The 18,613-nt window shown below is 47.5% G+C and overlaps 1 protein-coding gene across 1 annotated transcript in view; it reads right to left on the reverse strand.

Annotated features, from left to right (window-relative positions):
• The window catches only part of CHKB (choline kinase beta), a 179,003-nt gene that overhangs the window by 86,817 nt on the left and 73,573 nt on the right, over nt 1-18,613 (reverse strand). The window contains exon 6 of the mRNA XM_063926626.1: nt 8,553-8,611. Within this exon, the coding sequence (XP_063782696.1) occupies nt 8,553-8,611 (59 nt within the window). The remainder of the gene's footprint in view (nt 1-8,552; nt 8,612-18,613) is intronic.

Here is an 18,613-nt window from a genome sequence, read left to right on the forward strand (position 1 = left end):
AAATAGTGCACAATGTACACATAGTCCCCCTGTACCACATATTAAATAAACAACAGTTTAAATGGTTTCAGAACAAAGGGATTCGCCTTTACAGAATAGGAGGGGACAGAACAAGGTCATAAGGTGGTGTTTGGTATCCAGCTGTAGGGTATTTTAAGGGTAACATTCCGGTGTTGGTTTGAGGAAGATCGCATGTTCCTGCGGATAGTTATGTGCAGAAGCAGGATATAGATATAAACTGTACTTACTGTACATTATGTATGCGGCGGGAATCCAGAGGAGACCACCCACAAGAGCAGTTGGGAAAGACATCGCCCACCTATTCAAACCGACCTATGACCTCTCCTGTACTGTAAAAGTGCATTCCTGTGTCCAATGGACAAAGGGATTGCAGTATCTATTGTATTGCTTTTGGAAGAAGTGTATAAAGAGAGCCTGCTTCTGGCCTTGTAAATCACAAGACTCACAAAGTTAATCTATTTGATGACCGAGGACCGGGCCGGGAAGCGCAAGCGAATCTAATCCTCAAGTATGTATCATTGAATGTAGCCATTTACTCTGTTATATTGTATAGTATTATTTGTATTGTAACCCCCTTTCAGCAATAATCCACTGTGGTGTCGGAACCCAGCGGTTAAATCACAATTGGTGTCGTGTCTTCATTACCCTGCTAAGGTTTAAAGTGTTTTATCATTGCATTGCATTACTGTGAAGGTTTAAAAAGTGTATCTCTGGGTGTGCGCGCGCTGTGTACTTTGTACACCCAGCGCGGAGTTTGTACGCCAAGTCCGTACAGTGATACGGGACTCCGTACGCAAACAGTGTATAAAGTACTTAGCGTGTGTACTAAGTTTAGCGGCCACAGCGGCTCCATGGTAAAGTGTATTTTAAGTGTGTATAAGGTATAGCTTTCTTTCCTGTAAGATAATCGACATTATCACGTAGAATGAGCCTGCTGAATCGTGTTACAGATCCAGCGAGCAATAGTCTGCTTAGAAGCAGGAGCGCAAACCTTGTTGGTTGCATACAGGACAAACAGAGCCTCTGTTTTCCTAACCCGAGCCGTCCTGGCTACATAAATTTTCAAGGCCCTGACTACATCCAGGGACTTGGAATCCTCCAAGTCCCCTGTAGCCACAGGCCACACAATAGGTTGGTTCATATGAAACGATGAAACCACCTTAGGCAAAAATTGAGGACGAGTCCGCAATTCTGCTCTATCCACATGAAAAATCAAATAGGGGCTTTTGTGAGACAAAGCCGCCAACTCAGACACCCGCCTTGCAGATGCCAAGGCCAACAACATGACCACCTTCCAAGTGAGAAATTTTAATTCCACCGTTTGAAGTGGCTCAAACCAGTGAGATTTCAGGAACTGTAACACCACGTTAAGGTCCCATGGTGCCACTGGAGGCACAAAAGGAGGCTGTATGTGCAGCACTCCCTTTACAAAAGTCTGGACTTCCGGGAGAGAAGCCAATTCCTTCTGAAAGAAAATTGACAGGGCCGAAATCTGTACCTTAATGGAGCCTAATTTTAGGCCCATATCCACTCCTGTCTGCAGAAAGTGGAGAAAACGGCCCAGATGGAAAACTTCCGCAGGAGCATTCTTGGTTTCACACCAAGATGCGTACTTCCTCCAGATACAGTGATAATGCTTCACCGTCACCTCCTTCCTAGCCTTTATCAGAGTAGGGATGACTTCTTCCGGAATGCCCTTCCCAGCTAGGATTCGGCGTTCAACCGCCATGCCGTCAAACGCAGCCGCGGTAAGTCTTGGAACAGACAGGGCCCCTGTTGCAACAGGTCCTCTCTGAGAGGAAGAGGCCACGGATTTTCTGTGAGCATTTCCTGAAGATCCGAATACCAGGCCCTTCAAGGCCAATCTGGAACAATGAGAATTGTCTGCACTCGTTTTCTTATGATTCTCAATTTCTTTGAGATGAGTGGAAGAGGAGGGAACACATAGACCGACTGAAACACCCACAGTGTCACCAGGGCGTCCACTGCTACTGCCTGAGGGTCCCTTGACCTGGCACAATACCTCCGCAGCTTCTTGTGGAGACGTGACGCCATCATGTCTTTTTGCGGAAGCCCCCACAGACTTGTTATCTCTGCAAAGACTTCTTGATGAAGTCCCCACTCCCCTGGTTGGAGATCGTGTCTGCTGAGGAAATCTGCTTCCCAGTTGTCCACTCCCGGAATGAAGACTGCTGTCAAAGCGCTTACATGATTTTCCGCCCAGCGAAGAATCCTGGTGGCTTCCGCCATTGCCACTCTGCTTCTTGTTCCGCCTTGGCGGTTTACATGAGCCACGGCTGTGACGTTGTCTGACTGAATCAGAACCGGAAGGTCGCGAAGAAGATTCTCCGCCTGACGCAGGCCGTTGTATATGGCCCTTAATTTCAGTACGTTGATGTGTAGACAAGCCTCCTGGCTTGACCATAGTCCCTGGAAGTTTCTTCCTATTGTGACTGCTCCCCATCCTCGGAGGCTTGCGTCCATGGTCACCAGAACCCAGTCCTGAATGCCAAACCTGTGACCCTCTAGAAGGTGAGCACTCTGCAGCCACCACTGGAGAGACACCCTGGCCCTGGGGGATAGGCTGATCTTTTGATGAATGTGTAGATGGGACCCGGACCACTTGTCCAGAAGGTCCCACTGAAAAGTCCTCGCATGGAACCTGCCGAAGGGAATGGCCTCGTAAGACGCCACCATTTTCCCCAGAACTCGCGTGCAGTGATGGACCGACACACTTTTCGGTTTCAACAGGTCCCTGACCAAGTTCTGGAGTTCCTGGGCTTTTTCCACCGGGAGAAAAACCCTCTTTTGTTCCGTGTCTAGAATCATGCCCAAGAAAGTCAACCGGGTCGTTGGAACCAACTGTGACTTTGGTAGATTGAGAATCCAGCCGTGTTGATGCAGCACGCTTAGGGAGAGCGACACGCTTTTCAGCAATTGTTCTCTCGGTCTTGCTTTTATCAGGAGATCGTCCAAGTATGGGATAATTGTGACTCCCTGCTTTCGCAGGAGCACCATCATTTCCGCCATTACCTTGGTGAAAATCCTCGGGGCCGTGGAAAGCCCAAACGGCAACGTCTGAAACTGGTAATGACAGTCCTGTACAGCGAATCTCAGGTACGCCTGATGAGGCGGATATATGGGGACATGAAGGTATGCATCCTTTATGTCTAGTCATACCATAAAATCCCCCCCTTCCAGGCTGGCGATAACCGCCCTGAGCGATTCCATCTTGAATTTGAACTTTTTCAAGTACAGGTTTAGGGATTTTAAATTCAGAATGGGTCTGACCGAGCCATCCGGTTTCGGGACCACAAACAGGGTTGAATAGTACCCCTTCCCCTGTTGAAGTAGGGGAACCCTGACAACCACTTGTTGATGACACAGTTTTTGAATTGCAGCTAAAACTACCTGCCTTTCTGGGGAAGAAGCTGGTAAGGCCGATTTTAAAAACTGGCGAGGAGGCACGTCTTCGAATTTCAGCTTGTAACCCTGGGATACAATTTCCATTGCCCAGGGATCCACCTCTGATTGAACCCAGACATGACTGAAGAGTCGAAGACGTGCCCCCACCGGGGCGGACTCCCTCAGTGGAGCCCCAGCGTCATGCGGTGGATTTAGTAGAAGCCGGGGAGGACTTCTGCTCCTGGGAACTAGCCGTAGCAGGCAGTTTTTTTCCCTCTACCTTTACCTCTGGCGAGAAAGGAAGATTCCCGACCTCTTCTGGACTTATGCGACCGAAAGGACTGCATCTGATATTGAGGTGTTTTCTTTTGCTGTGAGGAAACATAAGGTAAAAAAGTAGATTTACCTGCAGTAGCTGTGGAAACCAGGTTCCCAAACAAGTCCTCACCCTTGTAAGGCAAAACCTGCATATGCCTGTTTGAGTCGGCATCACCCGTCCATTGGCAGGTTCACAGGGCTCACCTGGCAGAAATCGCCATGGCGTTGGCTCTCGAACCCAGCAGGCCAACATCTCTCTGAGCATCTCTCATATATAGGACTGCGTCTTTAATGTGACCCAAGGTCAATAAAATGGTATCCCTATCCAGGGTATCAATGTCAGCTGACAAGGTATCTGTCCAAGCTGCTACAGCGCTACAAACCCAAGCCGACGCTATTGCCGGTCTGAGCAAGGCACCCGTATGTGTGTAAATTGACTTCAAGGTAGTTTCCTGCCTGCGATCAGCAGGATCCCTGAGGGCTGCTGTATCTGGAGACGGCAGCGCCACCTTTTTGGACAAGCGCGTTAACGCCTTGTCTACTCTGGGCGAGGATTCCCACCGTACCCTGTCCTTAGCCGGGAAAGGATACGCCATAAGAATTCTCTTGGGAATCTGCAGTTTCTTGTCTGGAGTTTCCCAAGCTTTTTCAAATAACTCATTCAGCTCATGAGATGGGGGGAAAGTTACCTCAGGTTTCTTTTCTTTAAACATGTGTACCCTCGTGTCAGGGACAGAGGGGTCATCTGTGATATGCAAAACATCTTTAATTGCAATAATCATATAATGAATACTTTTGGCCACCCTTGGGTGTAACCTCGCATCATCGTAGTCGACACTGGAGTCAGACTCCGTGTCGGTATCAGTGTCTGCTACTTGGGACAGTGGACGTTTCCGAGACCCCGAAGGGCCCTGTGACACAATTAAAGCCATGGATTGAGTCCCTGCTTTATCTCAGGACTCTGCTTTGTCCAACCTCTTATGTTATAAAGCCATATTTGCATTTAAAACATTCCACATATCCAACCAGTCAGGTGTCGGCGTTGCCGACGGAGACACCACAATCTGCTCCACCTCCTCCCTAGAAGAGCCTTCCGCTTCAGACATGCCGACACACACGTACCGACATCCCCACACACTCAGGGAAATTTCTATGTGGAGACAGTTCCCCAATAAGGCCCTTTGGAGAGACAGAGAGAGAGTATGCCAGCACACACCCAGCGCCAACTGACACTGGAAACAATTCCCAGATAAACAGCGCTTTTATATACTATATAACAATATACACTCACTGCGCCAATTATAAGTGCCCCCCCCTCTTTTTGCCCTCTGTCACTGTGTTCAGCAGGGGAGAGTCCGGGGAGCCAGCGTCTCTGCAGTGTACTGTGGAGAAAATGGCGCTGGTTAGTGCTGTGGTACCAAGCTCCGCCCCCTCAGCGGCGGGCTTCGGTCCCGCTCCAATTTACAAACACTGGCGGGGGATTGTATATCTACTGCCTCCGCAGCCTATATAATATATTAGCCAGTCCTAGAGGTTTATTATCGCTGCCCAGGGCGCCCCCCCTTGCGCCCTGCACCCATCCATGCCTGCAGTGTGTCTTGTGTGTGGGAGCAATGGCGCGAAGCATTACCGCTGCGCGTTACCTCAGAGAAGAACTGAAGTCTTCTGCCGCCTTTGAAGTCTTCTTTCTTCTAATACTCACCCGGCTTCTATCTTCCGGCTCTGCGAGGAGGACGGCGGCGCGGCTTCGGGACGAACGGCTAGGGTGAGACCTGCGTTCCGACCCTCTGGAGCTAATGGTGTCCAGTAGCCTAAGAAACAGAGCCTATCACTTAAGTAGGTCTGCTTCTCTCTCTTCAGTCCCACGATGCAGGGAGCCTGTTGCCAGCAGTGCTCCCTGAAAATAAAAAACCTAACAAAATTCTTTTTTCAGAGAAACTCAGGAGAGCTCCCCTGTAATGCACCCAGTCTCCTCTGGGCACAGGATCTAACTGAGGTCTGGAGGAGGGGCATAGAGGGAGGAGCCAGTGCACACCCATTCTAAAGTTCTTTGTAGTGCCCATGTCTCCTGCGGAGCCCATCTATACCCCATGGTCCTTACGGAGTCCCCAGCATCCTCTAGGACGTAAGAAAAATCCCACAAGCCAGGTGCGTCAGGGAGGGCGCCCTGTGCCCCCTATATGTCTCCCAATAGCGGAGTGGATCGCTGCATCGTGGCAGGTCCCTGACTGCATGGAGCCAGTCTACTCACCTCCTGGCACGGCTGCGGGCTTCCAAAGCACTACTCCCCTTTGGAGTCCCGCGGCGGAAGTCACCGACCTGGCTGCCGGCTGTACCGCCACTTTGATTCTTCTTTAAAAAAAATAAAAAAGTAACCCGGGAGCTATGTTCATTAGCTCCCCTCTAAAGAGTGCCTGAATAGAAAACTGGCGGGCCTCGGCCGAGGGCGGGGTATAGGGGAATGGAGATCGGAGGGCTGCTGGGAACAAAAGTTGTAACCCGTTGGTGCCCAGATTCCAGCCCAGGCAGCATATACCTAGCGTCATACCTGTGCCCCCTAGTGGATGAATAGATAAATAAAAAAAAAATTCATGCAATAACCCCTGCAACTCAATGGTGCAAAAAGGAGAAGGTGCCTGCTTTTACTAATTACTGATGCTGATTTATGGGATAGGGCATAGTTTGCATAGGATATTAGAGGTCATTGAGAAGTTCCATCACCATATAAAGTGTATGGGGTGATATTTTTAACTACTTTTTAGATGCCATTTTGTCCATGTGCAACTCAATTTTGTATATGTATGACCTCATTGCTTTAGTTATGTACTTTTTATTAGGAGTAGTGCTTTGCAGACATATATGCACCAGTTAAAAATATAGTCTCACGTTAAACTCCACAGCTGTCTTTCACCTTTGACCTAGTATGAAAGATATAGTGAGTGGGAAAGTGTACAAGCCTTTAGGCTGGCTGATTATAATAAATATATGTTCCTATTATCAGTATCTCAGATGGAAACTGTCTAGTAAGATGTTTGGGGTATTGTATTCGTAAGTAGCTGAAAGGGTACAGTTGTCCAGGATAACAAATTTTATGTTATACTGAATAACTACTGCACCCAGCTTCACAGACCCTGAATGTAATATCCGTTACGACAAGGATAGCGTATCCTTGCAGGTGTATAAAGCCTAGAGATTTACACATAGCAGATTAGTTCCGATCGAAGCTAGGTCTGTCTGCAGCAGACCTAGACTTCTACAAACCCACCTCAGTTTAATAAATTCAGACAGTTATTAAAGCGGTACCCTGACGGCGACTGAACTACATTATTTAAACTAGTTAAATCGATGACCATCATCTGGGACAGATCTTAAACCATCTGAGCTAAGAGCAGAGTATTCTAATTTGTTCTTGTTATTACTGTAACTGACTATAACGTGTTACTTGCATGTTTTCATTATTGTAACTTAGATAAATAAGTGCTTATCCTTTTTAATGTGTCCTGTGTCAATCTCCATATTTAACACATTGTATCCCAGAACCTGGTCGCTTGAGATTTTCAACTGACAACATAAAAGGCATAAGGTTACAGACCAAGTGATTCTGTTCTGATCACGGTAACTGCACGTAAAGAATAATAATAATAATTATTAAATAAATAAATATATATATATATATTACAAAGGAATGCATCAAAGAAAGTTTAACTATTTCTACACACATACAGATGTGTCCTCATATCTAGCCTCAATACACCATGTGCCACGAGATGCCTGGCGCGAGTGAGCTAGCAGTAGTTCTCGTGTAAAACTCTGCTAACGTAGTGTGTCTTATTTGCAAAATGTGTGTGTTATTTGCATCGCTGTGTGAATAAGACGCACAAGCAGGCACCGTTGAGCAAAATGATATGCGGCATGTGTATACTGTGAGCGTGACTTCGAATGTATCTGAATATGAAATGCTGTGTTAGTGTTTACAAGGAATTATTAATGCGAACAAGATGCATTTTCGGGGAGGAAAAATGCACAGAAGGGCTGTTTTTAACGTGACTGCACCAACAATGAGAGAGAGAGAGAGAGAGAGAGAGAGAGAGAGAGAGAGAGAGAGAGAGAGAGAGAGAGAGAGAGAGAGAGAGAGAGAGAGAGACAGACATCTATATATTCATTCTATGTTGGGCCAACTGAATTACATAATAACAACATTTGCTCATAAAATAGTGCACTTGTGACTAGGGTACATGGGATCACTGAACAGCTTCCATGTGATGCACACATGTAACCTCAGGGGCTAACCAGAAATTACATGTGCTAGCAATAAGACACTGGTGATGTATGTGCCCACATTATATTCTATTCATGTAATTGGTATCAGAAGTTGAGTGTCTAACAGGTACAGTATTATAACTGGAGTTTTGGAATGGAAACAAAAAAGCTCAGGGTTCAGTCATTTCCAAAAAACAGATGCCAAAAGAGCTCATGACCCACCCCGTGTTTAGGGAAATTATAGCTTGTACCTCAACTTCATCAGTCAGGACTGACAGGTCCTATGAAACATGAAAAACTGAACCTGTTTGAAGCTAACAGAGAGCAAGACTAATCTTCTCTTAACTGTTGTACTAAAAATACAAAACATGTTTAAGAAAATGATGAAACAAAGCTTCCTCTTTACATTCCAATCACCGGGCACTGCAAGCACACTATGTGAAATCATATAGAACCTGCTCACAGCCCATGTTTACACTGCTTGGAGAAAAAACACAGCAGATGGCAATAGACTAAAGACGGGAAAGCACAGGGAGTTGGTGTCATACCTTCCTGAACATCATTGTGGCAGAACACAACAGGAGATGGTGTGGATTCCAGCAGGCATCTATACAGATGGGAGTCAAGAGTGTAAAAAAATAAGAATTTACTCACCGGTAATTCTATTTCTCGTAGTCCGTAGTGGATGCTGGGAACTCCGTAAGGACCATGGGAATAGACGGGCTCCGCAGGAGACTGGGCACTCTAAAAGAAAGATTAGGTACTATCTAGTGTGCACTGGCTCCTCCCTCTATGCCCCTCCTCCAGACCTCAGTTAGGGAAACTGTGCCCGGAAGAGCTGACACAACAAGGAAAGGATTTGGAATCCAGGGTAAGACTCATACCAGCCACACCAATCACACCGTACAACTTGTGATAACTATACCCAGTTAACAGTATGAACAAAAACTGAGCCTCATTCAACAGATGGCTCATAACAATAACCCTTAAGTTAAGCAATAATTATATACATGTATTGCAGAGAGTCCGCACTTGGGACGGGCGCCCAGCATCCACTATGGACTACGAGAAATAGAATTACCGGTGAGTAAATTCTTGTTTTCTCTGACGTCCTAGTGGATGCTGGGAACTCCGTAAGGACCATGGGGATTATACCAAAGCTCCCAAACGGGCGGGAGAGTGCGGATGACTCTGCAGCACCGAATGAGCGAACTCAAGGTCCTCCTCAGCCAGGGTATCAAACTTGTAGAATTTAGCAAATGTGTTTGAACCCGACCAAGTAGCAGCTCGGCAAAGCTGTAAAACCGAGACCCCTCGGGCAGCCGCCCAAGAAGAGCCCACCTTCCTCGTGGAATGGGCTTTTACTTATTTAGGATGCGGCAGTCCAGCCGCAGAATGTGCCAGCTGAATCGTGCTACAGATCCAGCGAGCAATAGTCTGCTTTGAAGCAGGAGCACCCAGCTTGTTGGGTGCATGCAGGATAAATAGCGAGTCAGTTTTCCTGACTCCAGCCGTCCTGGAAACATAAATTTTCAGAACCCGGACTACGTCCAGCAACTTGGAATCCTCCAAGTCCCGAGTAGCCGCAGGCACCACAATAGGTTGGTTCAAATGAAACGCTGATACCACCTTTGGGAGAAATTGGGGACGAGTCCTCAATTCTGCCCTGTCCATATGGAAGATCAGATAGGGGCTTTTACATGACTAAGCCGCCAATTCTGACACACGCCTAGCTGAAGCTAAGGCCAACAGCATGACCACCTTCCACGTGAGATACTTTAGCTCCACGGTCTTAAGTGGCTCAAACCAGTGGGATTTCAGGAAATCCAACACAACGTTAAGATCCCAAGGTGCCACTGGAGGCACAAAAGGGGGCTGAATATGCAGCACTCCCTTAACAAACGTCTGAACTTCAGGCAGTGAAGCCAGTTCTTTTTGAAAGAAAATAGACAGGGCCGAAATCTGGACCTTTATGGACCCCAATTTTAGGCCCATAGTCACTCCTGACTGTAGGAAGTGCAGAAATCGACCCAGCTGGAATTCCTCTGTTGGGGCCTTCCTGGCCTCACACCAAGCAACATATTTCCGCCATATGCGGTGATAATGTTTTGCTGTCACATCCTTCCTAGCTTTTATCAGCGTAGGAATCACTTCATCTGGAATGCCCTTTTCCGTTAGGATCCGGCGTTCAACCGCCATGCCGTCAAACGCAGCCGCGGTAAGTCTTGGAACAGACAGGGCCCCTGCTGTAACAGGTCCTGTCTGAGAGGCAGAGGCCATGGGTCCTCTGAGATCATTTCTTGTAGTTCTGGGTACCAAGTTCTTCTTGGCCAATCCGGAACGATGAGTATTGTTCTTACTCCTCTCTTTCTTACTATCCTCAGTACCTTGGGTATGAGAGGAAGAGGAGGGAACACATAAACCGACTGGTACACCCACGGTGTCACTAGTGCGTCCACAGCTATCGCCTGAGGGTCCCTTGACCTGGCGCAATATTTTTTTTTATTTTTTTTGAGGCGGGACGCCATCATGTCCACCTGTGGCCGTTCCCAACGATTTACAATCTGTGTGAAGACTTCTGGATGAAGTCCCCACTCTCCCGGGTGGAGGTCGTGCCTGCTGAGGAAATCTGCTTCCCAGTTGTCCACTCCCGGAATGAACACTGCTGACAGTGCTAGCACGTGATTCTCCGCCCATCGAAGAATCCTTGTGGCTTCTGCCATCGCCATTCTGCTTCTTGTGCCGCCCTGGCGGTTTACATGGGTGACCGCCGTGATGTTGTTTGACTGAATCAGCACTGGTTGGTTTTGAAGCAGGGGCTCTGCTTGACTCAGGGCGTTGTAAATGGCCCTTAGTTCCAGTATATTTATGTGTAGTGAAGTCTCCTGACTTGACCACTGTCCTTGGAAGTTCCTTCCCTGAGTGACTGCCCCCCATCCTCGGAGGCTTGCATCCGTGGTCACCAGGACCCAGTCCTGTATGCCGAATCTGCCGACCTCGAGAAGATGAGCACTCTGCAGCCACCACAGCAGAGACACCCTAGCCCTCGGGGACAGGGTGATCAACCGATGCATCTGAAGATGCGATCCGGACCATTTGTCTAACAGATCCCACTGAAAGATCCTTGCATGGAACCTGCCGAAGGGAATTGCTTCGTAAGAAGCCACCATCTTTCCCAGGACTCGCGTGCAGTGATGCACCGACACCTGTTTTGGTTTCAGGAGGTCCCTGACCAGAGATGACAATTCCTGGGCCTTCTCCACCGGGAGAAACACCTTCTTCTGTTCTGTGTCCAGAATCATGCCCAGGAAAAGCAGACGCGTCGCAGGAATCAGCTGCGACTTTGGGATATTCAGAATCCAGCCGTGCTGTTGCAACACTTCCCGAGATAGTGCTACGCTGACTAACAAGTGCTCTCTGGACCTCGCCTTTATAAGGAGATCGTCCAAGTACGGGATAATTATAACTCCCTTCTTCCGAAGGAGTATCATCCTTTCGGCCATTACCTTGGTAAATACTCTCGGTGCCGTGGACAGACCAAACGGCACCGTCTGGAATTGGTAATGACAGTCCTGTACCACAAACCTGAGGTACTCCTGGTGAGGTGGGTAAATGGGGACATGCAAGTAAGCATCCTTGATGTCCAGCGACACCATAAAATCCCCCTCTTCCAGGCTTGCAATAACCGCCCTGAGCGATTCCATTTTGAACTTGAACTTCCTTATATAAGTGTTCAAGGATTTTAAATTCAGAATAGGTCTCACCGAACCGTCTGGTTTCGGTACCACAAACATTGTGGAATAGTAACCCCGTCCCTGTTGAAGGAGGGGAACCTTGATTATCACCTGCTGGAGGTACAGCTTGTGAATTGCCGCCAGTACTACCTCCCTTTCCCTGGGAGCAGCTGGCAAGGCTGATTTGAGGTAATGGCGAGGGGGAGTCGCCTCGAACTCCAGCTTGTATCCCTGAGATACAATTTGTACCGCCCAGAGATCCACCTGTGAGCGAACCCACTGGTTGCTGAAGTTCCGGAGACGCGCCCCCACCGCACCTGGCTCCGCCTGTGGAGCCCCAGCGTCATGCGGTGGACTTAGTGGAAGCGGGGGAGGATTTTTGTTCCTGGGAACTGGCTGCCTGGTGCAGCTTCTTCCCTCTACCCCTGCCTCTGGGCAGAAAGGATTCGCCTCTGACCCGCTTGCCTTTATGAGGCCGAAAGGACTGTACTTGATAATACGGTGCTTTCTTAGGCTGTGAGGGAACCGGAGGTAAAAAAGTCGACTTCCCAGCTGTTGCGGTGGATACGAGGTCCGAGAGACCGTCCCCAAACAATTCCTCACCCTTATAAGGCAAAACCTCCATGTGTTTTTTAGAATCAGCATCACCTGTCCACTGCCGAGTCCATAATACTCTCCTGGCAGAAATGGACATTGCATTAATTCTAGATGCCAGCAGGCAAATGTCCCTCTGTGCATCCCGCATATATAAGACGATGTCTTTTATATGTTCTATGGTTAGCAAAATAGTATCCCTGTCGAGGGAATCAATGTTGTCTGACAGGGTATCAGTCCATGCTGCTGCAGCACCACACATCCATGCTGAAGCAATAGCAGGTCTCGGTATAGTACCAGAGTGTGTATACACAGACTTCAGGATAGCTTCCTGCTTTCTATCAGCAGGCTCCTTTAGGGCGGCCGTATCCTGAGACGGCAGTGCCACCTTTTTTGATAAGCGTGTGAGCGCCTTGTCCACCCTAGGGGATGTTTCCCCACGTAACCTGTCCGTTGGCGGGAAAGGGTACGCCATCAGTAACCTCTTAGAAATAAACGTTATGGTAAGAACTTACCGTTGATAACGTGATTTCTCTTATGTCCACAGGTATCCACAGGATAACATTGGAATATTGTCGAGCGACAGCGAAAATGGCACCAACACGGTCACGAGCTTTCTGGCCTCCCAGGATGCATTGGGGCCTCCACTATATAGTCCCGCCCACTGACTCAGTCAGATCAGTTCTTTCCACAGCGATTATAGGCAGGAACATTAGGTAGAGACCTGTACAGGCGATAAGAACACACATGCACACCCTTCCATACAAGAAGGAAGAGGTTTTTAGTGTTTGTCTAGATCCTCAAATCAGATGCGTCCGGGTGGGATCCCTGTGGATACCTGTGGACATAAGAGAAATCACGTTATCAACGGTAAGTTCTTACCATAACGTTTATTTCTCTGGCTGGGTCCACAGGATTATCCACAGGACAACATTGGGATTCCCAAAGCCATTTTAGTGGTGGGGACGCTCCTGATTGCACAGGAGGACCTTTCGCCCGAAGTCTGCGTCATGAGAGGCAAAAGTATCCAAGGCATAATGTCTGATGAATGTGTTTATGGAAGACCATGTGGCTGCCTTACATATCTGTTCTGCTGATGCACCCTGTTGTGCTGCCCAAGAATGACCTACCTTACGTGTAGAGTGTGCAGAGACATTAGCCGGAATAGGGAGATCTGCATGAGAATAAGCTTCAGATATTACCACTCGGAGCCATCTCGCCAGCGTCTGTTTACTAGCAGGCCAACCTCTCCTATGGAATCCGTAGAGGATGAAGAGGGAATCTGTTTTCCTGATGGCACTAGTACGATCTATATAGATTTTTAAAGACCGGACCACGTCCAGTGACGCTTCTCCCGCAGATAGTCCCGATACCTGAAAAGCTGGGACTACAATCTCTTCATTCAGGTGAAACTTTGACACCACCTTTGGAAGATAACTAGATCTCGTTCTGAGAACTGCTCTGTCTGGAAAAAAACTTAGGAAAGGAGACTTACATGATAATGCTCCTAAATCTGACACTCTTCTGGCTGACGCCATTGCCAGTAAAAAAAAAGAACTTTAATCGTTAACCACTTAAGATCCGCTCTCTCAAGTGGTTCAAACAAAGGACCCTGGAGAAATTTAAGAACTAAATTCAAATCCCAGGGAGCTGCAGGAGGAACAAATGGAGGTTGAATATGTACTACTCCTTGGAAAAACGTACGTACATCCTGTAGGTCAGCAATCTTCTGCTGAAACCATACAGTCAATGCTGAGACTTGCACCCTCAAGGAAGCAACCTTCAACCCCTTATCCAATCCTGCCTGCAGAAAATCCAAAATTCTAGCTACTTTAAAGGCTCTTGGATTGTAATTTTTTCCAGAACACCAATGAATATAGGCTTGCCATATTCTATGATATACACGGGCCGAAGAAGGCTTTCTTGCTCTAAGCATGGTTTGGATTACTTGCTTTGAAAATCCTTGAGCCTCTAAGATAGAGGTTTCAACAGCCACGCCGTCAAAGACAGGCGATCCAGATGACTGTGACAACAAGGACCCTGCATTAACAGATCTGGACGTTGAGGGAGCAGTATCGGTGCTTCCACGGACATTCTCCACAGATCTGTGTACCAATGCCTTCTTGGCCAAGCTGGAGCTATTAGAATGATTGCTCCTTTTGCCTGTTTTATCTTTCTCACTACTCTGGGTAACAGAGATATTGGAGGGAACAGATATGCCAGCTGAAACCTCCATTCTACTGACAGTGCGTCTACCAGGACTGCTCCTGGGTCCCTTGTTCTTGATCCGTACCTCGGAACTTTGTTGTTTAGACGAGACGCCATAAGGTCCATCTCCGGTAGACCCCATCTGTTCACCAGTGTCTGAAACACTTCTGGGTGTAGTGCCCATTCGGTTTCCTGAATGGTGTGCCGACTGAGAAAATCCGCTTCCCAATTTAGTACATCCGGGACAAATACTGCTGACAATGCTGGGAGATGGAGTTCTGCCCACTTTAGAATGGGAGTTACTTCCTCCATCAGACTCTTGCTGTGAGTCCCTCCTTGATGATTTAGGTATGCTACTGCCGTCGCATTGTCTGAGCGGATCTGGACTGGTCTTCCTTGTAGATTGTCCTTTGCCTGAACTAGGGCCAAGTAAATGGCTCTTATTTCTAACAGATTTATCGGCAGGCGACTTTCCCTTGCGGTCCATTTTCCCTGGAACCATAGGCTTCCGAGTACCGCCCCCCAACCTTGCAGGCTGGCATCTGTCGTCAGGACTTGCCACTCTTTTATCCAAAAGGGTCTCCCCTTGTTTAAATGGTCTGTCTGTAGCCACCATGCTAGAGACCTTTTTACATTTACTGGAATCTTTATCATCTGCTTCTTTATTGTTTGATGATTTCCGTTTCATTTTGTCAAAATGAGATGCTGCAATGGTCTGGAGTGGAATTGCGCATATTCCACCATGTCGAACGTTGATACCATCAGACCCAACAGTAGCATTGCTGCATGGACTGACATTGTCTGGGCTTGCAACGCTTCCTGAGCCATGACCTGCACCTTGACTATTTTCTTCTCTGGTAAGAGAACTCTCTGTAGGTCTGAATCCAATATGGCTCCCAAATGAACCATCCGCTGTGATGGATTCAGGGACGACTTCTCCCAATTTATGAGCCACCCGTGTCTCTGTAAACAAACTATCGTCTGTTGGAGATGGCTCAACAGTAAATCTTGCGACTGTGCTAAGATTAATAGGTCGTCTAGGTATGGGAATATCCTTATCCCTTGTTTGCGCAGACAAGCTGCCATAACCACCATGATCTTGGTAAACACCCTGGGTGCTGTAGCTAGCCCGAAGGGCAGAGCTTGGAACTGGAAGTGTTCCTTGAGGATGGCAAACCTGAGGTAACACTGATGTGATAGTGCTATAGGCACATGTAGGTAAGTATCCCGCACATCCAGAGATACCATATAGTCTCCCGGTTCCATAGCCAACATTATGGAGCGTAACGTCTCCATGTGGAACTTCGGGATCCATATGTAATTGTTCAACATCTTCAGATTTAGAATTGGTCGATATGACCCATTTGGTTTCTGGATTAGAAACAGATTGGAGTAATACCCCTGTCCCTTTTGTGATGGAGGTACTGGGACAATCACACCTGACTGCAGTAATTTTTGGACTGCTTCTTGCAGGGCATTGGCCTTCGACTCTATACGAGACGGGCTGGTGCAAAAAAAATCTTTGAGGAGGCTGCCTCCTGAATGGGAACCCATACCCCTGAGATACTACCTTCTGCACCCAGGTGCCAGCGAAATGAGCGAAATTTTAAACCCTTGGACTTAGGGTTGTAGGTAGCCGGAAATCTGACCTTCTTCGATTCAGCCTCTGACTCTAGGATATCCGATAAAGGTTTTCCAAATAATATATTACCCACGAAAGGCAATGCTTCCAATTCCTTCTTGGACTCCGCATCTGCCTTCCAGGTCCGTAGCCAGACTGCTCTGCGAGCGACTACTGCCAGGGCTGAAGCTTTAGAAGCAACAGTGCCTACATCAATGGCTGCTTCTTCTAAATACTGGGCAGATTGTCTTAAACGGCAAAGACGATCCTCTTGCTCCCTAGTAGGAGAGGGGATGTCATTCTCTAGTTCCTCTATCCATTCGCCCATTGCCTTTGCTACCCAGGCCGAAGCCATAGCAGGTCTTACCACTGCACCCACAAGAGAAAAAATATTTTTCAATAGGCTCTCTACCCTCCTGTCTGTGACATCATTCAAAGAGGTAGATGACAGTGGCAAAGCAGATTTGTGCACTAGTCGCAGAACATGTGCATCTACTTTTGGAGGAACTTCTCTCTTCGAACAATCTCCAGCAGGAAATGGATAATAAGAATCCCATCTCCTAGGAATCTTATACTTTTTACCGGGCGCTGCCCAAGACTCATCCATCATTTCCGTCAACTCCTCTGACGCTGGAAATTCAGCTTTCACTGACTTTGTTCGTTTGAATACAGGTGCTTTTGCTTTTAACGCTGTCTTGGCTGGTTCTTCCAGAGAAAGCACAGCCTTTACTGCATTAATGAGTTCAGCTACATCATCTGAACTAAAGCTCTGCGACTGATCATCATACGGAGTTGAATCTATTGTTTCCGCATCATCATCCGATGTATCCTCTTGTGTAGTCTGCCATACAGACGTATCTGTCTTAGTCTTACCTACCCCTTGGTTGCTTGTAGAGGCTACTGGAACCAAACCATAGGAAGGGAGCTGCATGTATGGGTTCATAGTGTAACCTAACCCTTGAGGTGGTGCTACTGGAGCTAACCTGTCCGCTATTGAAGACAGTCTTTGCGAACATATTCCATGGTGGCTCTACTGGAGGTTGAACTAACTCCTGTTTTTTACTTAGCTGAAAAGCGAAACAGTTTGCACACAAACCCTCATAAGTGACCAATTGAATCATATCAATTACCCCTGACTTACAAGATAAGCATGTTAGGGCTGTAGGAGTGCTTGACAAATTCTCCTCATCACTTTTGCCGCTCACAGACATTTTTTCTGATATTGACTACACAATTTTGTGACTGAACCACACCCTATAATCAGTATATAGAGGTGAAATCAATCTGACCACAGTGCACCTGATTTGAGGGTCAGAACAGGACTGACATTACACAAAAAAGTTAGCACACATACTAGCAGTCAGTCACATGTTAAAGCATTAGACATTGTCATATGAGAATACAACCTCCATAATAACTTATACATAAGTAGGAAAATTGTACTTCTGTTTAACTGGTTCTTTTTCAACATAACATGCAGAAAACACAGTAATATACAGGTCTCATATGCAATAGGTACTAAAAATTAACAGTGCACACTAAGAAGTAGAAGGAATTTTTAGTACTGTATACCCTGCCTCCAGGGAGCGGGATACAGGGAGACTCACCACACTTCCATATCCAAGCAAAGACGCTCGATAGACGCTGAGTGGATTCAGACGCTACTGGTGTACACTGCCGCTCTTGGTAACTGATAACGGACACGGACGCTCACCAACGGACACGGACGCTGAGCGACTCCACGTGCATGCAGACACTAAAGGCCTGCGACTCGGTCTGGGCGGGTTTATGGCCCTCATTCCGAGTTGTTCGCTCGGTATTTTTCATCGCATCGCAGTGAAAATCCGCTTAGTACGCATGCGCAATGTTCGCACTGCGACTGCGCCAAGTAACTTTACTATGAAGAAAGTATTTTTACTCACGGCTTTTTCTTCGCTCCGGCGATCGTAATGTGATTGACAGGAAATGGGTGTTACTGGGCGGAAACACGGCGTTTCAGGGGCGTGTGGCTGAAAACGCTACCGTTTCCGGAAAAAACGCAGGAGTGTCCGGAGAAACGGTGGGAGTGCCTGGGCGAACGCTGGGTGTGTTTGTGACGTCAACCAGGAACGACAAGCACTGAACTGATCGCACAGGCAGAGTAAGTCTGGAGCTACTCTGAAACTGCTAAGTAGTTAGTAATCGCAATATTGCGAATACATCGGTCGCAATTTTAAGAAGCTAAGATTCACTCCCAGTAGGCGGCGGCTTAGCGTGTGTAACTCTGCTAAATTCGCCTTGCGACCGATCAACTCGGAATGAGGGCCAATATCCAGTGTACACAACCGCAGCGTCTAAGCTGCGACAGAGTACCCTCGTGGTAGCGTCTGAGCCGGAAGTGAGGTCATTCAGTTCATGAAACGAGAGACCCGCGGGAACTGGCAATGAACTCGGAGGAGGGACGGCCAGGAGA

Source organism: Pseudophryne corroboree, chromosome 6 (assembly GCF_028390025.1).
Source record: "Pseudophryne corroboree isolate aPseCor3 chromosome 6, aPseCor3.hap2, whole genome shotgun sequence".
Taxonomy (NCBI): Eukaryota; Metazoa; Chordata; class Amphibia; order Anura; family Myobatrachidae; genus Pseudophryne; species Pseudophryne corroboree.